This window comes from Crocuta crocuta, unplaced genomic scaffold, assembly GCF_008692635.1.
Source record: "Crocuta crocuta isolate KB4526 unplaced genomic scaffold, BGI_CrCroc_1.0 scaffold115, whole genome shotgun sequence".
NCBI lineage: Eukaryota > Metazoa > Chordata > Mammalia > Carnivora > Hyaenidae > Crocuta > Crocuta crocuta.
Window position 1 is genome coordinate 7,053,303 of NW_027530575.1, and position 24,419 is coordinate 7,077,721.

Below are 24,419 nucleotides of genomic sequence, written 5' to 3' on the forward strand. Positions count from 1 at the left end.
AGAACACACTCCCTCCCTTAACCACTGGATCACTTTGCCTCTCATAACCACAGCTCATACTTTCTGTCTGTCGCACTCTTTCACAAACGGTGCAAATGCTGATTTCCAGATTTCCGGAGGAAGAGATTACACTGAATCACTATGGTGTTTTGAAAGTTTGGGGGTGCTCAGTGGCTAACACAGTATCACCTGTCACTTTACATCTCCTGGCTTGGTGTTTCTCTAATCTTTTACTCCACAGATCTCTCTCTCTCTCTCTCTCGTGTGTGTGTGTGTGTGTGTGTGTATTTTGAGAGAGACAGAACAGGGGAGGGCCAGAAAGAGAGAGAATTCCAAGCAGGCTCGGCACTATCAGCGAGGAACCCGATATGGGGCTCAAACCCACGAACCGGGAGATCATGATCTGAGCCAAAATCAAGAGTGGGAAGCTTAACTGAAGGAACCACCGAGGCGCCCCTCCACAACTACTTCTCAAGTTCCCACTGTGTGCCAGGCCCTGTTCGAGGTGCTAGGGAGGCACAAATGAACAAATGAACTGGTGAGGGCAGCAAACGGATAACAGAACATCAAATGCTTATTAGGTGATAATAAACAGGGGGAATGCAAAATCATCACTCATTTAAAGGTGACAGGAGTATGAGATGAGAGAATCGCTATTTCTTTTTAAGTTTACTTATTTTGAGAGAGAAAGTGGGGGAAGGGTAGAGAGAGGGAGACACAGAATCCCAAGCAAGCTTTGCGCTGTCAGCACAGAGCTGGATGCCAGGTTCTAGTCCACAAACCCAGATCATGACCTGATCCAAGATCAAGAGTCGAGGCTCAACCAACTGAGTCACCCAGGTGCCCAGAGGGTTGGTATTTTAAATGGGGTCATCCCAGAGGGCAAATGTCACTGAGGAGGTGACGTTTGGGCCGAGGCCTGAATAAAGGACTGAGCCCTGTGGATATTTAGAGGAAGAGTTTCAGACAGAGGGTGCAAAAGCCCGTGTTAGCTTCACCATCAAGCAATTTCTCTCCTTAGTAGGGAAGATGTCTCTGCATACACCCTCATGGTCCAATAGAAACGGCCACCTTTTTCCCAGTAACTTTGAGTTAAGTCCCAGGATGAAGGCTCATTGGATCCCTTTGGGTCATATGCCCACCATGAACCAATCACAGTGCCCCAGGAAATGAAGTGTTCTGATTGGCTAGTGGGGGAGGGAAACAAGCACAGGTATTCACCCCTTCCCCCAAGCGCCGCCTCTGTTGAGGTGTTAACCCTAGTTTGAGAAGCTCAGCCCAAGCGAATAGCTTCCACGGTTTGTACTATAATTACTTTCCGGATTGCTAAAAGACCTGCACACTCCTTGTAAAATAAAATCCCAGGAGTATAAACATTGTCCGCAGTAGGGGCACCTTGGATGGCACGCTGGTTGGCAAGCGCCTGACCCCGGCTCAGGTCATGATCTCACAGTCCCTGAGCTCGACCCTCGCGTGGGGCACTGTGCTGACAGCTCAGAGCCTGGAGCCTACTTCCGATTCTGTGTCTCCCTGTCTCTCCCCCCCCAACCCCCGGCACTCTGTCTCTCAAAAATAAATAAACATTAAAAAATGTCAGCAGTAACAAAACTTTTTTCCAAAAAAAAATCACCAATTTCAACATCCAGAATATATGTTATTTTACCAGCGTACCAGAATATGTATATGGTATATGTTGTCTGGCCACACTGCCTAGCACTGTGCAAATACTGAGCCTGGGCCAGTCACCGTTGCGATCATTTATTCCTACCCAGACTGGGGAGAGATGTTGATTGGCACGATAATACCAGTATCTTACATTTTTGGAATATTTGCTATGTGCCCAACCGGATTTTATAGATGAGAAGGCTGGAGCTCAGGTAAGTCACCTGTCTAGGGTCACACAGGAAGAAAGGGCAGAACCCGAAACCTGCACTGTTCCTGACCCCCAAGCGGTCGCGGGGCCTCTGAGGGCCCCTGCCCCCTCCCGCCGGGCCCGCAGGGCCGCCGCCTCCCGGCTTATCTCGGCCCAGGCTGCGTGTGGTCCCGCCCCCTGGGGGAGCTGCCGCTCGGAGGCGCCTGGCCGGGAAGGGCCTGGTCAGCTGTGTCCCGGCGGCTGCCGACCCAGCTGTGCCCGGGCCGGAGTGTGCCCGGGCCGGAAGGGGGGCAGGGGCCCTGGGCCCCCCGTGGCGGGGGGTTGCATCATGGATCACCTCCGGGCGCCCCTGCGGCCTGGCATCGGCTCTCTCTGTCTCTTGCTCGCTGGGGCCGCCTGGGCTCCCCCACCCAACCCCCTGGACCCCAAGTTTGAAAGTAAAGGTAAGGATGTGTGTGGACCCCCGCACTGGTTCCTGGAGGGCAAGGCGGAGGCCTGAACTTCCAGCCTGGCTCCTGGGGGCCATGCCGGGCTCTGAACCTCCAGCCTAGGTCCTGGGGGCTGGGGGCTGAACCTCCTTAGACTGGCACCCGGTGTAGCATGCTGGGGTCTAAGACTCCAGACTGTGTCTGGAGGGGGCCATAAGTTTCCCGTTTTATCTTTTCAGGGAGCCTGGGACATAATAAATCGTATTGGGGCAGGGTTGGTGCTGGGTGTAGGCCTCGACATCTAGAGTCCCCGGGGCGAGGGGACCTGGCCGACCCTCCACTGGGGAAGGGAGGACAAAGCCCGCGTCGTGTAAACATGGTTTGTATGCGGGCGCCAGACCCCTAGGCTTGCGGGGTTGAGGGAAGGGGCGAGGGAGGGGATCACGGTTGGCGCTATCGGGCTGCCGGCAGCCTGCCGGGGCCGATAGGGGGGCCCGCCTCCTCCGCACACATCCAGGGGCGCGCCTGTCCTGGGCTGGGGCGGGGCGCGCGGCGGGAGACCGAGGCCCTCGAAGCGGCGGCGCGCGGTCCCGCGGGTTGCAGGGTGGGCGGGGGCGTGTGCGGGAACAGTAAGGCGAGCAACCAGCGCTTCGGAGTTCGGGGGGCACCACCTCTGCGGACCCGTCGAGGGCCCCCGCTTGGGGCAGAGAGCGAGGCGGGGCTTTTTTCTTATCGGCTCGCACAGGCGGCAGGAGGGAGGGGAAGGACGCCGGAGCCCGAAGACTGGGCTCTCCCGACCCCCTCCCCTTGTTGCCACCCGCAGCGGCCCTGCTGGCTGCCCGCGGGCCCGAAGAGCTTCTGTGTTTCACCGAACGGTTGGAGGACCTGGTGTGTTTCTGGGAGGAAGCGGCAAGCGCCGGGTTGGGCCCCGACAACTACAGCTTCTTCTACCAGCTCGAGTGAGTGCGACGCGGCAGGTGCAGCGCCCCAAGCTCCGAGGAGGGGTCGGGTGGGCAGGAACTCACACCGTGGGATAACTACTGGTGGCAGGAGCGGGACGACACCTATCCTGGCGGTCACGGGTGGGAAGCCCGGGGTCAGGGCCGACACGCCCCCTCGTGGCTAGGGCCGGAACACTCTCGTGATCTCCGTTGGAGAGTGATCCCAAGCAGCAGGGCAGGGACAGCACCCCTTCCAAAGAGGACTAAGGCGTCGCGTAGTCGGGGCCGGACGCCCCCTGGTGGTAGCGTCCAAAACGCGCCCAAGCTCCAGGCAATAGGAACACTCGCACCCCCCACCCCCAACTTGCCCCCTTCCCTCTCTGGCCTCTTGGCGCACAGGGGTGAACCATGGAAACCATGCAGCCTGCACCAGGCGCCCACGGCTCGCGGCGCTGTGCGTTTCTGGTGCTCGCTGCCCACGGCCGACGCGTCGAGCTTTGTGCCCTTAGAGCTGCGCGTCACAGCGGTGTCCTCGGGCGCTCCGCGCTACCACCGTATCATCCACATCAACGAAGTGGGTAAGCGCGCGGGGAATGGGAATATTGTCGGGTGAGGAAGTCTCGGTCACCGCCCGCCTGATCAACCCCTGTCGCAGTGCTCCTGGATCCCCCCGCGGGGCTGCTGGCGCGGCGGGCCGACGAGGGCGGCCACGTGGTACTGCGTTGGCTCCCGCCTCCTGGAGCCCCCGTAGCAAGTCTGATCCGCTACGAAGTGAACATCTCCTCAGGCAACGTCGCTGGGGGCGCACAGAAGGTGAGGCCGCGCCTACCGCCAGTCTGTGGCTCAGCTCCGCCCCTCCCTTCGAAACCCCGCCCAGATGGTCACCATGGCCCCGCCTCCTGGCCACGCCCCTCCAGGCTCCGCCTCTAACGCCCGTCATCTCTTTGCCCAAAACACATCAACTCTCGCTGACAAGTCTTCCTTCCCAGTGCTTCCCAGTCCACCTGACCCCAAGCTGACTTACCCCCTTGTCCCCAGTACTACACCCCTTCAAGATCACCACCCTCTACTCTCTGGCCCCTCCCCTAAACAGCCCAAGACCGCCCTCTGCTCCCTGGGCCCTCATCCTGATTGGCCCGAGCCTTCTGGATCCCGCCGTTTGCTTTCATTGCCCTTCCCCTCACCGCAGTGCTTGGAAGCTGTCCTTCCCTTCTGTGATTGGCTCAGTGCCGTCCTCCAAGCTTTTCTCGGCTCGCCCCGCCCCTATTGACCACGCCTCTCACCCAGGCCCCGCCCCCAGGTGGAGATCCTGGATGGCCGCACTGAGTGCGCGCTGAGCAACCTTCGGGGCCGAACGCGCTACACTTTTATGGTGCGCGCGCGTATGGCTGAGCCGAGCTTCGGTGGCTTCTGGAGCGCCTGGTCCGAGCCTGCGTCGCTGCTGACAGCTAGTGGTGAGGCCCCAGCTAGGAGCGTAGGAGGGACTGGGGCGGAGCCCGGGGTAATCCCACTGCCCTGACTTCCTCCCTGCTCCGTAGACTTGGACCCTCTCATCCTGACGCTCTCCCTCATCCTCGTGCTCATCCTGCTGCTGCTGGCCGTGCTCGCCCTGCTTTCCCACCGCCGGTGAGCGCCCCCTTCGGGCACCTAGCCCAGACTCCTCCCCATCTACGTTCTCCTTTTTCTGTGGAAAGCTAGGCTCAGAGACGGAAAGGGACTTGCCCAGGGACACACAGTGCTGGGATGCAAACCAGACCAGGCCCAGACTCTTAGTTAAAATTCTTGGGAACATTCACCTGGTTTTCCTTGAACCTCAGCTGTTGCTCGTTCCTTTTCCCAATTTCATCAACTTTTGTGAAATCCCCAGATGGGCTTAATGGAAAGATTTAACAACCTGAGTGCCTCTTGCCCCTGACGTCAAGCTCCTTAGATTCTTTATGGTAGGACCAGCCATCCTGAGGTTTTTGTTATTCGTAGCACATACGAATGTGGGTGTCACACCCCCAAGCTGTTCCTTCTGCCTGGAATGCCCTTCCTGCCTGTCTACCAAGCAGTAGCCTGTTGTCCTTTGAGGCCTTGTTTATTTACTTGGTTGGAAAATACATATTGAGTGCCAACTACGTGCTAGGCACTGAGGAGAAGGTGGAAAACAAACATGCCCCTGCCTTGTGGATCTCAAAGTTGAGTCAAATAGCAACATATAGGGGGGCAGGGAGAGGAGAGAGAGAATCCCAAGCAGGCTCCTCACTGTCAGTGCAGAGCCGGATGCAGGGCTTGATCCCACAAATCATGACATCATGACCAGAGCCAAAATCAAGAGTTGGATGCTCAATCGACTGAGACACCCAGGCACCCCGCCAACAGATATTTGATTATACATTGTGGAAAGTGATTTCAAAGAAACAAATGGGGTATGGAGACATGACAGATGGTCAGAGGAGGCCTCTGGAAGATGATATCAGAATGGAAACCTGGAGGTTGGAAGAAGGCAGCCACATGAAAATGGAAAAGCAATAGCAAGTGCAAAGGCCCTGAGGTGGGAATGAGTTTGGGGCTTGAAGCAGCTGCCAAAGAGAGGCTTTCTGGCTAGAGCAGAATGTATTCGGAGGAAGTGGTGAATGATGAGGTGAGGGAGGTCACAGGGGTCAGAACATGCAAGGTTGTCTGCAGGGCTGTGGAGAAGAGATTGTTCTTCTTTTTTTTAAAGTTTGTTTATTTTGAGAGGGAGAGAGAGAAAGCGCACACAAGCTAAGGAGGGACAGAGAGAAAGGGAGAGAGAACCCCAAGCAGGCTGCACACTGTGCACGCAGAGCCCAATGCAGGGCTCAAACTCACAAACCATGAGATCATGACCTGAGCCCGAATCAGGAGTCAGGTGTTCTACCAACCGACTCAGCCACCCAGGTGCCCCCAAATTTTATTCTGAGTACCTTGGGGAAATTATGGAAAGGAGTCAGAAGGGAAGTAACATAATGAACCTCCAAACAAGCCTGGGCCAGGTTAGGAGAGAGCACCAGTATATATTGAACTCCTATGCATCCTTCAAAACCCTGTTCCAGTCACCCATCTGTAGGGCCTTGCAGAGGCTTCAGCCAGAGCCTCGTTCCTCAGCCCCTATGCACTCCTCTGCCTCGTGATTATGAGGGACGAGGACTATTTGTGCCCCTGAGGCTGCTTTTAAAGCAGGGTATCGGTGAGTAGTCAATGACACATATCCATGTCATTGTTTCTTTCTGGCCTCCCCAGGGCTCTGAAGCAGAAGATCTGGCCTGGCATCCCAAGCCCTGAGAGTGAGTTTGAGGGCCTCTTCACCACCCACAAGGGTAACTTCCAGGTAGGTGGCCTGGCTGTCCCCTCAGGCCCTGGGGTTTGCCTGTTCCTGCGGCCGAACCCTAGGTCTCTGAGCAGGCTGGTGCTGTTTCTCCAGCTGTGGCTGTACCAGAACGAGGGATGTCTTTGGTGGAGCCCTTGCACCCCCTTTGCAGAGGACCCACCCGCCCCCCTGGAAGTCCTCTCTGAGCGGTGCTGGGGCGCGACACGGGTGGCAGAGCCAGCGGCCGAGGAGGGGCCCCTGCTGGAGCCGCTGGGCAGTGAACATACCCAGGACACCTACCTGGTGCTGGACAAGTGGCTGCTGCCGCGGAACCCTTCCAGCGAGGACCTCCCACGGCCTGGTGGTGGTTTGGGCATAGTAGCCATGGACGAAGGCTCAGAAGCGTCTTCTTGCTCATCTGCCTTGTCCCTGAAGCCTGGGCCGGAGGGGGCCTCGGGCACCAGCTTTGAGTATACCATCCTGGATCCCAGCTCCCAGCTCTTGCGCCCAAGGGCACTGCCCCCTGAGCTGCCCCCCACCCCACCCCACATAAAGTACCTGTACCTCATGGTCTCTGACTCTGGCATCTCAACTGACTACAGCTCAGGGGGCTCCCAGGAAGCCCAGGGGGACTCATCCACGGGCCCCTACTTGAACCCTTATGAGAACAGCCTCATCCCAGCCACGGAGCCTGCACCCCCGAGCTACGTGGCCTGCTCCTAAGAATCCGGCCCTCAGTGCTTGGGAACCCAGCATGACCTCAAGTGCTAGTCCAGGCCCTAGACTTACTGAGCAGGGTTGGCGAGGCCTCCCTCAGGACCAGGGCCGTTGCTAACCTCGGCTTCCCACCCAATCCATCCTGCTCAGTACAACCTTGGAGTATTTTTAAATGTATAGAGTTGTATGAGTGTATGTGTGTTTGTGTGTGTATGTTTTTTCCCCCATCATGACTTCTACAAACATCCTGTAAGCCCTGTCTTTCCCTGGGCCCAGGCCATAGGGGCAGCAGGAAAAGGCCTCGAGCTCAGTCTGGAATTCTGGACCTGAATATGAATAATAATCCTAATAGAATGCGTTAGTCTGTGTTCTCCTAGCCACCATAACAAACACCTCTTAAATATGGCTGGCTTGACGCACTAAATGGCTTCTCTCTCATATTTCGGTGGAGACACATGGGCAGCCATCTCTGGGACGAGTCAGAAGCCCAGACGCTTCTGGTCCGTAGCTTCACTACCCCCCAGGGCCACCCGGAGGTGTTTAGATGGGTCCAAAAAACAAAGAGAAAACAGCAGAAGACTCTGGGGGTCATTGTAGGGATGTAGCCTAAGAAGGAGTATCGGTCTCTTCTTCACAAATTCCACTGGCCAGAGACCGTCACAGGACCTTATCTTGATCCACGGACAGCTGGGGTGGGGGAGGGGGATGCACTTCAGCTGTGAGCCCTGGGAAAGCTGTTGCAGGAGCCTCTAGCGAGTTTCTGCCACTAATGATAACACCATTACTTTGTAAGGCTTTATTCTGAATCAGGCCCTGTTCGAAGAAAAGGACTCAGTTGTGACCAATGGGCATCAGGTGGCTCTTTGGGAGTTGCGGGTTAACCGCTTTTTATAAGGAAAGATGAGCATGTGCGGGCCTTCCGCTCTACCAAAGCCACCTCTAGCCAAATACCCTAAAAACTCTCACACGCGTAAACAAGGACACGTGTGCAAGAACGTTCGTAGCAGCAGGTATGTCCATTTGATGAATAAATTGGGGTATGTTCGCCCCTGGAATTATACGCAGAAGGGGGAAAAGCAATGAACTCAAAAAGTGAGGCCTAATCTTAGTAACAGCGTTGAGTGGGAGAAGCAGGAAGTCTCCGAAGATTACATTTATCACGAAACTTCTTATGAAGTTCAAAACAGCAAAACTCAACAATATGTTAACTGGGCATAACAGGTATATGATAATGCTATTTTTATTTTTTTTTAAGTTTATTTATTTTGAAAGAGAGAGAGGGAGGGAGTGGGGGAAGGACAGAGAGAGAGAGAGAATTCCAAGTAGGTTCCAAGCTGTCGGTGCAGAGCTCAAGGCAGGGCTGGATCCCGTGATCCCACAAACCATGAGATCATGACCGGGGCCAAACTCAAGAGTCGGACGTTTAATTGACTGAGCCACCCAGGCACCCTGACCATGCTATTTTTTAATTTTTTTTTAATTTATTTTATTTCTAGGAGAGAGAGAGAGAGAGAGACAGCGTGAACAGGGGAGGGTCAGAGAGAGAGGGAGTCACAGACTGAAACAGGCTCCAGGCTCTGAGCTGGCAGTCAGCACAGAGCCCGACGCGGGNCTGGATCCCGTGATCCCACAAACCATGAGATCATGACCGGGGCCAAACTCAAGAGTCGGACGTTTAACTGACTGAGCCACCCAGGCACCCTGACAAAGCTATTTTTTTTTTTATTTTTTTTAAATTTATTTTATTTCTAGGAGAGAGAGAGAGAGAGACAGCGTGAACAGGGGAGGGTCAGAGAGAGAGGGAGTCACAGACTGAAACAGGCTCCAGGCTCTGAGCTGGCAGTCAGCACAGAGCCCGACGCGGGGCTCGAACCCGCGAACCGTGAGATCATGACCTAAGCGAAAGTCGGGCGCTTAACCCACTAAACCACCCACGTGCCCCGACAATGCTATTTTTAAAAAAAGAAGCAGCACTTTATATTCTTCAGGTCTTTGACTTTGCACGTGTCCCTGAAGGAAGTATTCCAGCCATGGGAAACTGAGGCATAGAGAAGTTATCACACACCAAAGCTCAAGGCTGGCCTCCAGAGCTTGAACCTTTGTCTAAGCTGGGGTCACCAGCCTGGGCAGGCCATGGGGTGANACCCATGTGCCCCGACAATGCTATTTTTAAAAAAAGAAGCAGCACTTTATATTCTTCAGGTCTTTGACTTTGCACGTGTCCCTGAAGGAAGTATTCCAGCCATGGGAAACTGAGGCATAGAGAAGTTATCACACACCAAAGCTCAAGGCTGGCCTCCAGAGCTTGAACCTTTGTCTAAGCTGGGGTCACCAGCCTGGGCAGGCCATGGGGTGATTGTCATCTCTCCATTTGGCCGGAAAGCCACGCACCATTCCTCCCTAGGCCCCAGCCCACCTGGATCCAGGCAGGCTCGGAGGCTGCGCTGTCCTGGGCCTGGGGTCTCTGCCTGCAGCCAGCACTGGGCGGGGAAATAGCGCTGGAGCAGCGACACCGGCAGGCCATCCCCACTGACTCCCTCCTCCTGGGTTTGAAGGGCCACAATGAGCCCACAGCCCTGGCCAGTCCCAGTCTGGTGGCTGAAGTAGGCAGCTGTGTCTAGAAGCTGGGCAGCCAGGTGCGCGGGGTCCTGGGGTCCTGGGTCTTCCCCTAGGTACTCCTCTAGGCCATCCAGCAGCAGCAGGGAGGGGGCTGGGCCCCGGGCCTCGTGAGCAGAGCACAGAAGCTGAAGGAGTTCGCGGGTTGACGGTGGGTACTGGAAGCGAATCTTCTAGAGGTTGGAAAAAAGCAAAGGACCAGATTCGGCTCAGGAAGCCAGACTCCCAGCTACGGGTATATACCTCCCGGCACTGGGCTCTCAGACTCCAGACAGCTGGTTCCAGAGCGAAGCCGCTCAGAACGGTCGCATACTCTTCCATTCGTACCCACTCACCACCCTTTTCTTTAATAAAAAGATTTCTTTTAAGTGGGGCTGGACCTTACAACCCCGAGATCAAGAGTCACATGCTCTGCCCACTGGGGCAGCCAGGCGCGTCCCACCCCCATTTATAACTGCAGGATACAACGGTTTTTTTGCAGTTATCACTGCCCAGTATTAGCTAAGAACAAGGTATATATATATTTTTTTCTTTTTTTTTTTTACCAAGTATCTAACGCAATCTTTCCAGGGAAAACCAGCCCGTAGCGTTCTTAGTCGGACTTCCTGTTTGGCTCCAAAAGGAAAAGCAGGCGTCTAAAGGGGACTCAGGTTTAGCCCCACCCCCTAGTCACCCTCCCCCACTAACTCCACCCTTTGGGCGCCTCCTTTCTTCGCTAACTCCGCCCCCTCACCGAACGGTTTCCCAATCTTAACAAAGCTTCGTATGGTCCCGCCCTCATTACCCGGCCCCGAACATTCATGACTCCGCCCCACAATGGCCGCCAAGGCTCGTTCTCCATTGGTCTGTCTTCCTGTCACTCAATCCTGAATTCGTCCAGTACTAAGCTAGTCCGTCCCTGGTCCCGCCCCTCGGTTACCTGTAGCCGCAGGGGGTCGAGCGCTGCGCCAGTCCCGCGGGGCAGGCTTTGAAGAGGTCTTCGGGTCAGAAAGAGGACGGGGCCTCGGCCCTCTCCTGCCGCTTCCAGGGCCGCCGCGAATAGCAGCGCTGTCTTTCCAGACCCTCGACCGCCGAGCAGCAGCAAAGGCGGTCCAGCCTCAGCTGTATCCTCCTCCCCGGACCTTGCTGAGGCGCCCAGGTTTAGCACCCGCCTCAGCGTCTCCGCCATTCGTAAGATACCTCTGTCCAATTGGCGGCCCGTTCCTGCCCTTGATCCCGCCCAAGCCGAGGTCTCATTGGTTATAATGCACTTAGCGTCTCCATTGGTTCATGGATCTGCCATCAAAGTTAGATCGGCCTTGACTAGCTCCTCCCCTGGTGAAGGGGCAAATAACAGTCTGAGGGAAGAGGCGCTGAGGTATAGAGGCGCTTGAAGGAGAGATTGCCCTTCCCTTTTACAAGTCCGCTGAAGGAAGCAGCACGAATATTATTATTGTGAGTTAATCAGCTACACAGACAAATATAAGGGTTGAGAGTAGAAGGAAGCAGGCCCTAATTACTGACCCATTACTTAGTCCCCTAGCCTCAGTCTGCTCACCTAGAAAATGGAGCTCATGATATCTCAGAAGGCTATTGTGATGGGAATGTGGTCTGTGTGTGTTTCTGCGGGCTCAGGAACGTTCGTGTGCAAAACATCAGCAGCCATCTCTGAAGGTCTATGAGAAGAGGAATCTCAATTGGCTTCCTCATTGGCTTGGGGCCTCCTTGGGTTTTACTTGGAATAAATGGGGTGGGCATGACCAGACACCAAAGAAGCGCCAGGAGAGACAAAAAGACGGGGTGGGAGACTAAGGGACAGCCAAGGGAGGGGACCTTGTTTATCTTATTCATTAAAGTGTCTCCAGCGTCCAGAACAGTGACTAGATCATTGCAAAATTTCAAGATGTGCTTGTTAAGTGAATGAGTGAAGAAAGGAAGATAGGATTTCTGAGAAACCGGGAGAGGAGAAACAGGTGAGCGGTTAAGTGGTGGCTGGCTGGGTCTCCTCACCCAGACTTTGCCCCAGAGCTGCCACTCACCCCTGTTGCCCTGGCAACTCTGTCTCCTGGTAACTTCAAAGTGGTGGTGCTGTTGCCAGGAGACACAGGGGCGGGTGGAACTGATATTTCCTGGGCTTTCTCTCTCCCTCTGGGGCCAGAAAACAGATCCGCCACATCCCCCAATACATCCACCCACACAGCTGGGCACCTCCACATCCCCCTCCTAACACACACGCGGGCACGCGCACACCCACATGCATCTCTGCATACATTCCACTTCCCAAACCCCCATCACCCACATGCTCCCAGCCCCATCCTAACACAAAACATCCCATATACACTTTCTCTCACATTTGTGTCCCCACACACTTTCCCTTGCACATGCACTAGAACACACTCTGATACAACTATACCATTGCTATTACGCACAGGCAGACACATTTCCTCAGCTAATGTGACCGCAGCTCTTTCTGTACACACACACACACACACACACACACCACTGTTAGACTCCTTGTCAAAGGCACCACCTCAACCCCCCCCCAACAGATGTACAACCATGACTCACCTCACGTTGCAACACTTCAAATGTACAAGCACCCAGTAGTGACACATAGATCACATCGTCGTGCAGTCACATACGGGGAGTAAGCCCAACACAGCCCCATTGCACTTGCTATCCCCTTGCTGAAGGAACTCAGCTCCCAAATACCCCTGTGGCTTTTCCCCACACCATTCAGGTCTTGGTCAAAGCTCACCTCGTTAGAGAGGTTTTCCCTGATCATCTGTTGCACTCCCTACACCCTAACTGCTTATCCATCTTTCTTTTCAAATAACTTATTTCCATTGTCTTGTTCTGATTGCCTCTCTCCTCACTAGAATGTCGGCTGCACCAAGGAGGTTCTTTCTTTTGTTCATTGCTGGGCCCCCAGCTCCTAGAACAGCACTCAGCACACAGCAGGTGCTCATTAATGTAGACTGAGTACATTGGCAGAGATGCAGGTGTTTGGTATGTTTCTTGTACACACAGTACTTCTTTCTCTTCTCAAAAGCCTGTCTACATGTCCTGATGGAAGGAGCTTTACCACAGAGGGAGGGGAAACCAAAGGGTGAGGGGTTGGGGAGGGGACAGATCAGTCAGTCTGTGTTTCTCCCTCGATTTTCCAGCATCGCACGATTAAATCATTCATTTAACAAAATTTTATTGAGGACCTACTTGTGTGTCAGGCTGTTTTCGCCACTGTGGCTTCAGCAGTGAAAAGACAAATAAGTCTCTATCCTCCTAGTGAGGGAGAAGATAATGGCCACTAAGCATAATAGAAGTTTAAATAGTCTATGAGTGGATGATAAGTGTATGCAAAAAACTTTGCTCAGGGGGAAAGAAAGCTGGAAGGAGCAGTTGTTTGTTTCTTGCCATTTTAAATAGGGTGGTAGAGGGGCGCCTGGGTGGCTCAGCCAGTAGGGCAGCTGACTTCGGCTCAGGTCATGATCTCGCGGTTTGTGGGTTCATGATCTCGCGGTTTGTGGGTTCGAGCCCCATGTCGGGCTCTGTGCTGCCAGCCAGCTCAGAGCCTGGAGCCTGTTTCAGATTCTGTGTCTCCCTCTCTCTCTGACCCTCCCCTGCTCTCTCTCTCTCAGAAATAAAACATTGAAAATTTTTAAAAATAAGTAAATAGGGTGGTAGAGGGGCAGGCCTCACTGAGAAGGTGACATTTGAGAAAAGGCATGAAGGAGCTGAGAGAAACCATGTAGAGCATGGAGGGAGAGCATTCCAAGTGGCAGCACCTGCAAGTGCAAAGGTCCCGAGGCACTGGGAGCACTTTGACTTTTACCAGGATGCATGGGGAGCCAGCCATGAGAGGACTTGAGCAGACGTGGGTTGTGGCCTGACTTACATTATAAACCAGAATTCAGTTTTCGTTGAGTTACTTTTGAGATTTCGTGAGACCTATAGGGGCATGTCAAGAAGTCTTTTGAGTAAGTACGTATACCTTAGTGTGGGTTTTCTATCTAAAATTATCCATCCTGGGATGGGGGTGTGGCCAAGGTAAGGTTGGCCGTCGCCACCCTCTGTAGCAGGCTCAAACACTTTGTGTGGGGCACCCCTACTTTACCCTTTCTTAGCCAGCACTTAGTTTCAGGACCACGGACAGCGCTTGCCGGTTTGGCTGGACCGCTGTCCGCTGTGCTGAAGTTTTGCTTCTTTCCTGGCCTGCGCGGAGGAACCAGGGTCTCAGGGGTGGGGTCCCTGGAAATAGAAGCTCTGTTTGGTGAAGAAGAGGGGCCCATGACTCTCTCTCCTATGCCTTAAGCCCTCTCATGCTCCCATATTATTCCTCATGGCCCACAATCAGCCCCACCACCTACCCCACCTCCTCTCCCTCCATCTGCCCCCTGCCTCGTTCAGCTCAGCTGCACAGGCCTCCTCACTGTTCCCTGAACACAGTGGGCTGGTTCCCACCTCAGGACTTTGGTGCTTGTTGTTCCCTTGCCTTAAACATTCCTCCCGCCCCCACCCCCCGCCTGTTTACATGGTTCTTCCCTCCCTCCTTCATGCTTTTGTTTGTTTATAAGTGCGCTTCACTCCCAGCATAGAGCCCAACTCAGGGCCTGAACTCTTTAAATCTATCTACCTGCCTATCTATATTTTATTTACGTTTTTAAGTAGACTTCACACCCAGCATGGAGTCCAACACAGGTCTTGAACTCATGACCCTGAGATCAAGACCTGAGCTGAGATCAAGAGTCGGATGTTTATCCAACTCAGCCACCCAAGCGCCCCTTTATGAACGTCTTTAAATTGCAAACTCTGTCCCCATCCCAAAGTTGTCCCACTGTCTTCTCTAGCTTGAATTTTCTCTCTTATCAATATCCAATGTATCAGAAATCCCGAACTCTGACCTAAAGCCTTGATCCTAGAGTTTGGAATTCAGAATTCTTCAGATTTTTTTGAAAGGTACTATGGTATAAATACTATGTATTGCCTAACACCCCTAGTGGGGCCTGGGTAACATCTCCAAATCAAACACTTTCCTTTATCTGCAATGAAACATAAGAATATTCAAACCAAAGGGCACCTGGGTAGAGCTCAATCAGTTAAGCCTCCAGCTCTTGATTTTGGCTCAGGTCATGACCTCACAGTTCATGGGTTTGAGCCTCATGTCAGGCTCTGCACTGATAGCATGGAGCCTGCTTGGGAATCCCTCTCTCTCTCTCTCTCTCTCTCTCTCTCTCTCTCCCAGATAAATAAACTTTATTCAAAAAAAGAAAATTCACATCAAGTTTAGTAAGTAAAAGCTACAATAATTTTATGTCAGTAAAGGTCAGGCTTTGCCACAAATGAGCTGTGAAGAAAAACTGGTTTTCAGACATTTTTGAAAATTGGAGTTGTGGCTCTGTGTCTAGTGTATTTCTCTTGTTGTCTGTCTCTCACATATTAAAATGTTAGCTCCCTGATGGCAGAAATTTGTGTCTCTTCTGTTCACTGCTACAGCCCCGGAGCCTAACTACACAGCACCTGACACACAGCAGGTGGTCCATAGTGTTTGTTGGATGGATGGGTCGATGGATGGATGGATGGATGGATGGATGGATGAATGAAAGACATCGGGGGCAAGGGAAGCAGATAATCCTTTCCTGGTTCCTGAATAATTCCATGGCCCAAATGGCCTGTCTGAAGCCCCTCAGACCCAAGTGGATTGTGGGGAGGTCTGTGCCTCCAGACCCCTCCAACGCTGGGTCCTCAAGGGTTGGATCTCAGCACAATCTTCCAGTCAGAACCCTTGCTCTCATCCATGAAGCCAGGGTCTGGCATGGGGGCCCTAGTGCCCTCACCCTACTCCCTAGGTCCTCTGCACCCTGACCACAGTCAGAAACAGGCCAGCTGCCTGGAGGAGGTGGCCATGTGAGGTTGCTCACCATGTGTTTGTGTGCCTAACATGTAGCCTTACATGTGGCGCTGTTTGCATTTGGCAGACGAAGAAACAAGAGAACACCTTCTTGATGCCACCCAACCAGGAAATGCTGAGCCAGGATTTAAACCCAAGTCGCTGGCTCAGTGGCCCCACGCTGCTTTTCCACAATCACTCTCAGAGACACTATGACCATAAACCCACACCCAACCTCACCTACAGACCCACGATTAAAGTCTTCCAAACCCCGACACCTGGGGCAGGAGGAAGGCAGATGGCCAAACTTCTGTTACAAACAGGTCTTTATTAAAGATAAGGAGGGGGCAGGAAAGGGGGGCAGTATCTCCTCTGCCCACTGCCTTTGGCTGCCTGGGGCAGGGGAGCCCTCTCTGCTCCACCCATGCCCCCCATGATGGCACATCTGCATGAGGCTGGAGCCCAGGGTGGGGGGCAGTGTAAAGGACAGGGACAGATTCCAAGGCAAAAAAAAGTCCCTTCCCACAGCCCTAATAACAGAGGGGTCTGGGGTGACCTGGGCACAGACAAGGGGAGAGACAGCACCCTGAACCCCAAAACCTCTGAACTGGGGCAAGCCCTGCGTAAGTTGGGAGTTAGGAGGGACTGAGTGAGAGGTTGCACATGGGGGAGGGGCTGAGAGAGGAAGGGGTGCTCCAAGGACCCTGCCACGGGGGAGCCTGCCCCCCATTCTCCAGCTGGACTCTCCATTCTGAGAGAGGACCCGATGGCACAGGATGACCCCACCTCCCTCCTCTCCTTTGCACATGCTTAGACATTGGCGGTCCCCCATTGACTGGAATCATACCCACCCATCCTAGAGATTCCGAAAACCAAGGACTCCTATTGGTTGTTCAGACGCTGAACACTAACTGGAGTTACCCTCTTGCCTGAGGATTCTAAGATGTGAGGGGAGGCTCCCGTTGGCTGGAGTAAACTTCTTTCGAGTAGAAGTTTTAGAACTGGGGACTCCCATTGGCTCAGCAATGGCCAGTGGGGGTCAGGCTTTGGCCCTTAAAAGAGCCATCCTAGGGGCAAGGGCCCACCTCCCAGTTACGCCCACCTGGATGTCCCAGGGGGCAAGAGAGGACGGGCCCTCCCCAAATGTCCTTCCAGCCAGCCTCTAACATCTAGGCCCGGCTGGTTGGCGCACAGGGGGCTTTGGCACTCACATGGCACACGCACACTCACGTGTGGCAGGGAAGGAAGAGGGACCTGGAAGATTCTGGGTGGGTGGTGGGGCCTCACAACAGGTGGTCACGGCTGGCAAACAGGTAAGGGCTGAAGTTGTCCCGGTGGAAGGGGGAGGGATAGAGTCCACTAAGGGTGTACAGGTCCCGAAGCAGGGGTGTGGGCAGCATCAGCTTCCGACCCCGTCCACCACCCCCACCCGGCCCCCCAGGCCCAGGGGAGGAGGGTGAGGGGCCCTGGCTGGGGGCTGGTGCCGGCAGGGGTAGGGGCAGAGGGAGGGGCGTCGGCTCAGACCTCAATCGAGGGCGGGGCACACGGGGCGACGAGCACATGGCTGGAGCCCTGGAGGACACGCAGCTGGGGATCAGGTGGCCACGGCGGGCACAGTTCTGCGACTCTGGGGGTCAGGGTCAGAGGTCAGGGGATCAGAAAGCTTGGGAGGGGGCCACGAGAGCATAGGCGAGACCTCTGTGGCAGTGACTGGGACCTGGAAGTCCCCCCGGTTATCCCCCCACTCCCTCGACACTCACTGGATGGGGTGAGCCGTGCCGGTGTCGAATGCGGCCTGCAGGCCTCGGGTTCCTGAGACAAAGAGGCAGAGGGAAGGGGCTAGCGGCCCCCTGGGCCCCGCCGGCCACAGCCACGAGGGGCTCATCAGGCAGAGCCCAATGGAAAAGACAGCCAGAGTTTTCCAGATTAGCCATCACACATCCTTCAATTTTGTGGGACTGTCCCCCAGGACCTAGGTCCACAGAGACGAGCCATCCCTCTACCTCCCCATGGCCCGGACACCCCCACCTCTTGCCTGAATTCCTGCCTCCTTGGTCACCCTCCACCCACCACCCTCTCCAGCCGGGAGCAGACCCCGGCCCCCCTTACCTGGGCCACACTTAACTTTTCGAGGGGGCTGTCCATGGTGGGGGCTTGGCCCAGGTCTTCCCAGGGGGAGAACCTTCGGCCAGAGGGCCGCCGGCTCTGGAAGTTGTGTACAACGCAGGTGACCTGGGGCAGAGCGAGAGGTGCATGTTGAAGCCTGAAGCCAATAGTGTAGGCGTTGCGTCAATACCAGCCCCGTTTTTTCAGATCCGGAAAGTGAGGCTCGGTTAGCCTCAGTTAACATTTCTGCAGCACATTTATGTGCCAGGCACTGTTCTTTCCATTTTACTAAGAGGTAGGCACTATTATTATTTATTTCACAAGGCCATGACTAGGGCGAGACAAATAGAGCTAAGTTGTGCAAGGGCAGGATCTGATCCTGTCTTTAAGTTTTTGACCTTTTGGACATCATGTGTTTTTGCATGAATTGTGATTTTTAAAAATATTTCATTAAAGCATTGTTTATCTTGATGACTGAGTGTGTTGGTGCCCGCTTCAATTCTGCACTCGTAGAGAGGACCTCACTCTACCTACCCCCGTCCTGGTATCCATTTCACAGATGAGAACATCTAGGCAGGGTAAGGGTAAGGGACTTGCCCAAGGTCGCACGATCCCTTCACTATCATGTGGTCCTGCTTCTTGGGGCAGAGAGCTGATAGTGGGCCTCCCGTACTGGGACGGATGGCAAGGTGGCTCACCAGAAATGTCGCGATGGCAGCGCCTGTCAGGAAGCCGGCCAGCACATCTGACCAGTGATTGCGGTACTCGGCCACGCGGACCACGCCCACCAGGAAGGCTGGGCACAGCAGGGCCAGGCAGAGCGAGGGTTTGACCAGGCGGGAGCCCTTCACTCGGAACACGAGTGTCACGTACATCTGCGGGAGTCAGGCCAGTCAGGGGACACATGGCAGCGCAGTGGATACAGCATTCATTCCGCGCTAGGGGGCGTGGCCAGAATCTCTAAGAAAGGCATGGCGGCAAGAGGGTGTGGCCAGGGGCTCCAGCGAACAGAACCGGGGGACAGGACTTCCGGGGTGGAGTCATGAACCCCCGGTGGACCCTTGCACGGATAGGGGAGTGGACAGGGCACCAAAGAGCAGTGGACAGAGTCTGGGGCCCAGGTCTTCCCAGGACCAGTCACAGATGGGGGAAGACGCTTCCTAGGTTAGCACTAAGCTTCAGAACCAGGGGATGGAGTCAAGGCTCAACGGGCAGGTCCAGGAATTTGAGGACGTGGAATCCCCAAACCCCAGGGGACCACGGACAAGTATAGAAGCTGGTCATGGACACCAGAAAAAGGAGTCAAAGCTACAGGAGGTGCGAACCAGGGAAAAGCAGGGGACAAAGGAAGTCCCAGTGGGTCAAGTCAGGGATGAACAGGCCGCATCAACAAAGGGCAAGGACAAAGAGGCTCCAGGGGACCAAGTTTGAAAGCACCCCCATCCAGTCTCCCAGCCAATATCTAGCACCTGTAGCATCATGGGGACATGGCTAGACTCCAGGGAATGGAAGCCAGTGTCCCAAGGACAGTGTTTTGGTCCCACAGGCAGAGCCAATAGCCTCCTTTGGGCGTAGCATTCCTGGGTCAGGTGGCGTGGCCAGACCCAAGCGGGGCAGTCAAGAACACAGAATAAACTCAGACTCTGGGACCAGCCACTCAGAGGGGCAGGGTCACCCTCGGGGCAGGGCAGTGTCACAGCACCGGGGCCTGACCTCACCCTGGGAAGGAATCAGAGGTTCCGGCCCAGTGTGGCCTCCTGCCCACTATCCGCCCCGATACTTTTGTGCCCCTGTTTTGGAGCTCACCGCTGTGTAGGTGACCGCGTAGGCGCAAAGGGCAGCATCCTTGCAGGGGAAGGCACGGCGCGCAGCGGCCACCAGGCTGGGGCTGCCGGCACAGGCGCCCTGGTCGGTGACGAAGCGGTCGGGCCCCGGCCTGTCGGGCGAAGGCGGTGGGCAGCCCAGGGCCGTGTAGTTGGGGCGGCACACAGACAGGAAGTGCGGGGTGGGGTTGCCAGTCACCACCTGCCCAGCGTTGGCGAAGATGGTCGTGGTGAAGAGGCCGAAGGAGTAGACCCCTAGGGGTGGGGTGGGAGAAGGGGTTCATGCCAGGCCCCTGATACGCCAGGGGCCCTCCTCCTGTGAGCCCTTATGTCTCGTTTGGGCGCCTTGCCTCTTTGTGCCTGTGACCATCATTAAAGCACAGCTGGGCATCCCCCTAAGGCCACATCCCATTACAGCTGGGCCAGGTCCTCTTCCCTTGATGTCACTTTGAGCCTCTTGCCTCTCTCTTGGATTACGACTATATCAGGAGGGGGTCCTCCCCTGGAGCCCCAATACATCTAGGCTGGGAGCCCTCAACAGCATTACATCAGGATTGGGCGTATGCCCGTCTGTCCCCAAGACCACCATTTTGGATGAGCTCTGCTCTTCTCCTACACCAAGGCCACCAAGCGTGGCTGGGACCGCACCGTGGGATCTCAGTGTCCTGTTCAGGGTGCAGTGGGGGGTGGGACGGCCTTTGGCCTGGCCCTGTGTCCCCCTTTTTTGCCTTGCGACTCTCCTTGTAGCAATCTGGGGGCCCTCACGGTTGCCATCACGGTTGGCTGAGGCCCCACCCATGTCCCTAGAGCCCCCATGACGCCTGGCCTCAGCCCAAGTCCCTTTTTGCCCCAGAAAGTCACCGCCATGACAGTTCTAGGCCCTCTTCCCCATAAAATTCTTATGAGGGCTGAATCTGGCCCATATTTCCTTTGCAGAGCCGACCACCTGGCCCTGTCACTCACCCAGGAAGCGGACCAGCCTCCGCAGTGGGGGGCTGAAGCGGCAGCAGGCCCCCGACACGATGGTGCTCTCCCCGATGATGGGGATGGTGGAGGGCAGCGCGGGGAAGAAGGCACGCGCCAGCTCCCCCAGCAGGATCTGCGGGCAAGATCAAGGCAGGGTCTTCCTGGCCTTCAAATCCACGCCCCCCCCCCCAACCCACCTCTGCCTGGCCCTCCTGCCGCCAGGGCCCGACCAAGGCTACTCCCAGTCTCACCGTGAGGGTGGGCCCCGCAGTGACTAGGGCATAGATGAGAGCGGGAGGCACTCGGCTGGCAGCCTCAGGGCCCGGGTAAGGCTTGGCATAGGTGCTGTCATAGCAGAAGAAGCCCTGGGTGTGCACGGGGAAGGTGTCCGTGAACTCCAGGCGGTAAGCGAGCAGGACCACGATGCCCAGAAGCACTGACTGCCACCCAGTCGCGGCGGAGAGACAGAGAGAGAAGAGACCAGGGTCAGGTCCAAGGTGGGGCCATGGTGAGAGACAGAGATGGGGGGGAGACAGAGAGAGCAAGACTGAGGAGATAAAAAGGGTGAGAGAGACAGGGGAGGTGGAGAATGGTCAGGGCCTGGGAGGCACAAAGAGATGGAAACAGAAGGCAGAGAGGAGGAGAGGAGAAAGAGAAGGGACTCATAGAATGGAAAGGAAAGAGGAGGTGAGATTGGGGAGAGCGAGAGTGAGGACCGGGCCAGGGCTCAGACCGGAGAGAAGGGTCAGTGGGTCGGGAGAGGACAGACCAAGAGACGAGAAGATAATCCTACTAACAGAAGTGTAAGTACTCCCAGAAGTACAATCCTTGCTGGGGGCGGGACGTCATACTAACCCTCTTCCGGGAATTATAATACATCTTACCTTCATAATCATGCTAGGAGAAAGGGACTGTAATTATGTGCCCATTTGACAGACAAGAAAACTGAGGCTCAAGAGCAGGGTATGTGAGGTACCCAGGGTTCTGTGGGAAGGATGGGCAGAGCGGGACTGAACTCTGGGAGTGTGGCTTCTGAAGGCACCTCCTCCCCGCTGAGGGTCTAGGAGTGAGTTGGGGTGGGGGGTGCGCAGGGGGAAGAGTTACTGGGTTCCTCACCTCCACGAAGACAAAGCAGGGAATGATGGAGAAACTCCTCTTGGGCTGAGGTCTCCCTCCCGCCATGGTGAAGGCCGGGCCTGTGGAGGTGGGGAGGGAATGGGACGGCCAGGGCGGGGTCCGGGGGGAGGCTCTGGTCACCTGCCCTAGTAGAGTCCTCTGGCCACACCCTGGCCCCCTTGGGCCCCAGAAGCACTCTGAGGGAGCCCTGGCTCCTCCCACTGAGCCTTCTGGCCCAGACCTTGACTATGCAGGCCCCTGCCCACCAGAGGCTCCGGCCTCCCCTGACACCCCAGCAGCCATCCTCCTCCAGGGATCCCAGAGGTTCTATGGTGGTCTTCTCCCCCAAAAGCCCACAGAGGAGGTTGAGACCCCTGGCCTCTTAGGAGGGCCTCTCCTCCTTCCCCTATAGGTCACCTCCCCTCGGCCTTTGGAAGAGCCTTCTTCAGCTTAATGGGACACAGAAAGATCCATTTAGAAGGATCCTCACCCCCACTAGTTTTTAGGGGACCCCATCCTCTTTCTCCATGTGCTTTAAAAGGCACCCGATGCTCTGTGGCCCCCCACCCCCACCAGGCGCCTCCTCTAAGCCCCCTCCCCCATGGCCCATAGGAGCCTCTCTCTCTCCTGTCCCCATGGGCTGTGCCTGACTGGTTTGGGCTGATGGCCAGGCCCTCCTTCTCTCCCAGCTGCCTCTCCCTCTCCCCCTCCTCCCAGCCTGTCTGTTTCTCTGGATCATGAGGGGGGCTATCTTCTCCCAACAAGCCCCCTCTCCCCCAGTCTTAACCTCGGTCCCCAGCACTGAGGGGCCAACAGAGCCACACCTGCTCGACCCATTCTCCCGGGCTGACCTCACCTGTGAAAAGGCCCTATGGCTTCCCACAGGCCTCCGCCACACCCACAGACTCACAGCCGCTCCTGGCGGCCAGCAGGACAGGGATGGTCAACCCCATTGCACAGATGTGGAAACTGAGGCCCAGGAAGGTGAGGGTAGGCACTCTGGGTCCAGTGCCCCATTCACGCAGCTTGCTCTGCAGTGTGACATGTGGGGTAAGGGTCACCAGGTATCTCAGATGCCCACCGGGCCATGGCCCCTCACCCTTCCAGAGACGCAATCACACATGCTGGCATCCCTAGAGTACACAGCCCAGCCACAGCCTCCATGGCAAACACCGCGTGCACACACACACACACACACACACACACACGGCCCCGCATTTGTCCATCCCACAAACAAGGGTCCGGTGTCAGCTGGGTTTCAGGCACTTGGCTCGTGGTGAACAAGACAGGCCTGTTCATTCAGACAGGTGCCCAACACCCACTACACACAACTGTACACTCACACACACGGCACAGTGTGCACACGGCCTGTCACAGACACCCACACAGATCAAACAACTCCCCCCACACACACAGACACAGGGACACAAGAGGAGGCCCTTCACACGCTTCACAGCCCCACACAGGTACTCACCCCCCCCATCAAGGCCCTGCACACTTAAGATTTACATCAAAAAGAGTCACCACACACAATGGGGGTCATAAACCGGTTACAGCGTCACACCCCCAATTACCAGGCACTCAGTGACAGCCACACACATTAACAGTCTCTCACCCACATTGACACTCATAGGAGACGATGTCATCCACAAGCTCGGCCACATGGCCACACAAGGGCACATTTATGCATCGTGACACGGATTTGCACGCCGAGCCACACAAGCAAGGCGCATGATCACAGCCACACGCCGAAACAGAAGAATGGGCCCCCCCGCATCAGCAGAAGGAACACACAATGGCAGTCATATGCACACAGCCATACAGACAGCAAGACAGCCACACAGTCACAGTGACAGCAGTCACAACAACACAGCCACACACACGCACCCTCAGAGTGATACCCATGACGCCAGCCACACAATGACAGCCCCAAGAGACAGCCACACACACCCCACACAGACCACACCGGCATCGCCAAAGCCACACAATTGGAGTTATACAACCACACACCACTGACACATAATGACAACCACACAATCACAGTCACCCTCACCACCGCCGCCTGCCTTCTTAGGTCTGGGGTCCCCTCTCCACGCTCCCCTCCCCGAACCCGGTCCTCGAGCGCCGGCTCACTGCCTCCCCTCCCCCTCCCCGTGCTGCACCCACAGGGGACCCGACCCGCAGGAACGGAACCTTGGCCAGACAGACCGAGGATCGGAAGCCCGCGAGAGGGGATGCAGGGGGCGCCCCAAGCCCCTCTCCCTCACCGGGTCGAGGCTGTCACCGCCTGAGCCCCCGCTCCGCTTAGAAGTCACCCGGACAGCAGGACGAACAAACGGACGGCAGGCCCGGCCCGGCGGACGGACACAGCGATGGGAGACTCGTCGGCGCGGCAGAGCCGCGCAGGCTCAGCGAAGGAGCGAGGGGCGGGGCCTCCGGGCGCCTCATTTGCATAACCCTATGAGGCGGGGACTCGAGGCGTCTTATCAGCATGGTCGGGCGGGGCTTGGGGGCCGAGAGCGTTAGTACAAAATTGCGAGAGAATGAAGGATGCAGGTTGAGGGAGAACTAGGTGCTGGGGGAGCTGAGGGGAAGAGGAGGGCAGGGTGTGAGAGGGCGACCCTGGGCCTCGACCTTCCCTCCCGGTGCCTCAG

The 24,419-nt window shown here is 55.9% G+C and overlaps 3 protein-coding genes across 7 annotated transcripts; 1 reads left to right on the plus strand and 2 right to left on the minus strand.

Annotated features, from left to right (window-relative positions):
• Positions 1-2,112: 2,112 nt before the first annotated feature.
• Positions 2,113-7,572, plus strand: EPOR (erythropoietin receptor). 2 transcript variants are annotated; one of them, XM_077768002.1, is made up of 8 exons: positions 2,113-2,316; positions 3,125-3,260; positions 3,642-3,820; positions 3,898-4,055; positions 4,543-4,696; positions 4,781-4,868; positions 6,489-6,576; positions 6,670-7,572. In XM_077768002.1, the coding sequence occupies exons 1-8, from the start codon at positions 2,202-2,204 to the stop codon at positions 7,276-7,278; spliced, it is 1,527 nt and encodes a 508-aa protein (XP_077624128.1). In that variant the 5' UTR covers positions 2,113-2,201; the 3' UTR covers positions 7,279-7,572. The 2 variants fall into 2 exon arrangements, with proteins under 2 accessions (XP_077624128.1, XP_077624126.1); XM_077768000.1 differs by having other exon boundaries at positions 6,489-7,572.
• Positions 7,573-9,417: 1,845 nt separating this feature from the next.
• SWSAP1 (SWIM-type zinc finger 7 associated protein 1) lies at positions 9,418-11,056 on the minus strand. The gene is made up of 2 exons (XM_077768003.1): positions 10,808-11,056; positions 9,418-10,061 (listed from the first exon to the last, which is right to left on the minus strand). The coding sequence occupies exons 1-2, from the start codon at positions 11,054-11,056 to the stop codon at positions 9,558-9,560; spliced, it is 753 nt and encodes a 250-aa protein (XP_077624129.1). The 3' UTR covers positions 9,418-9,557.
• Positions 11,057-16,062: 5,006 nt separating this feature from the next.
• Positions 16,063-24,181, minus strand: PLPPR2 (phospholipid phosphatase related 2). 4 transcript variants are annotated; one of them, XM_077768005.1, is made up of 10 exons: positions 24,033-24,180; positions 22,622-22,796; positions 21,766-21,845; positions 20,901-21,014; positions 20,647-20,782; positions 19,667-19,938; positions 18,559-18,735; positions 17,864-17,986; positions 17,515-17,566; positions 16,063-17,381 (listed from the first exon to the last, which is right to left on the minus strand). In XM_077768005.1, the coding sequence occupies exons 3-10, from the start codon at positions 21,829-21,831 to the stop codon at positions 17,038-17,040; spliced, it is 1,284 nt and encodes a 427-aa protein (XP_077624131.1). In that variant the 5' UTR covers positions 21,832-21,845; positions 22,622-22,796; positions 24,033-24,180; the 3' UTR covers positions 16,063-17,037. The 4 variants fall into 4 exon arrangements, with proteins under 4 accessions (XP_077624131.1, XP_077624130.1, XP_077624133.1 ...); XM_077768004.1 differs by having other exon boundaries at positions 20,901-21,089; XM_077768007.1 differs by having other exon boundaries at positions 17,284-17,381; positions 17,880-17,986; positions 24,033-24,181.
• Positions 24,182-24,419: the final 238 nt, after the last annotated feature.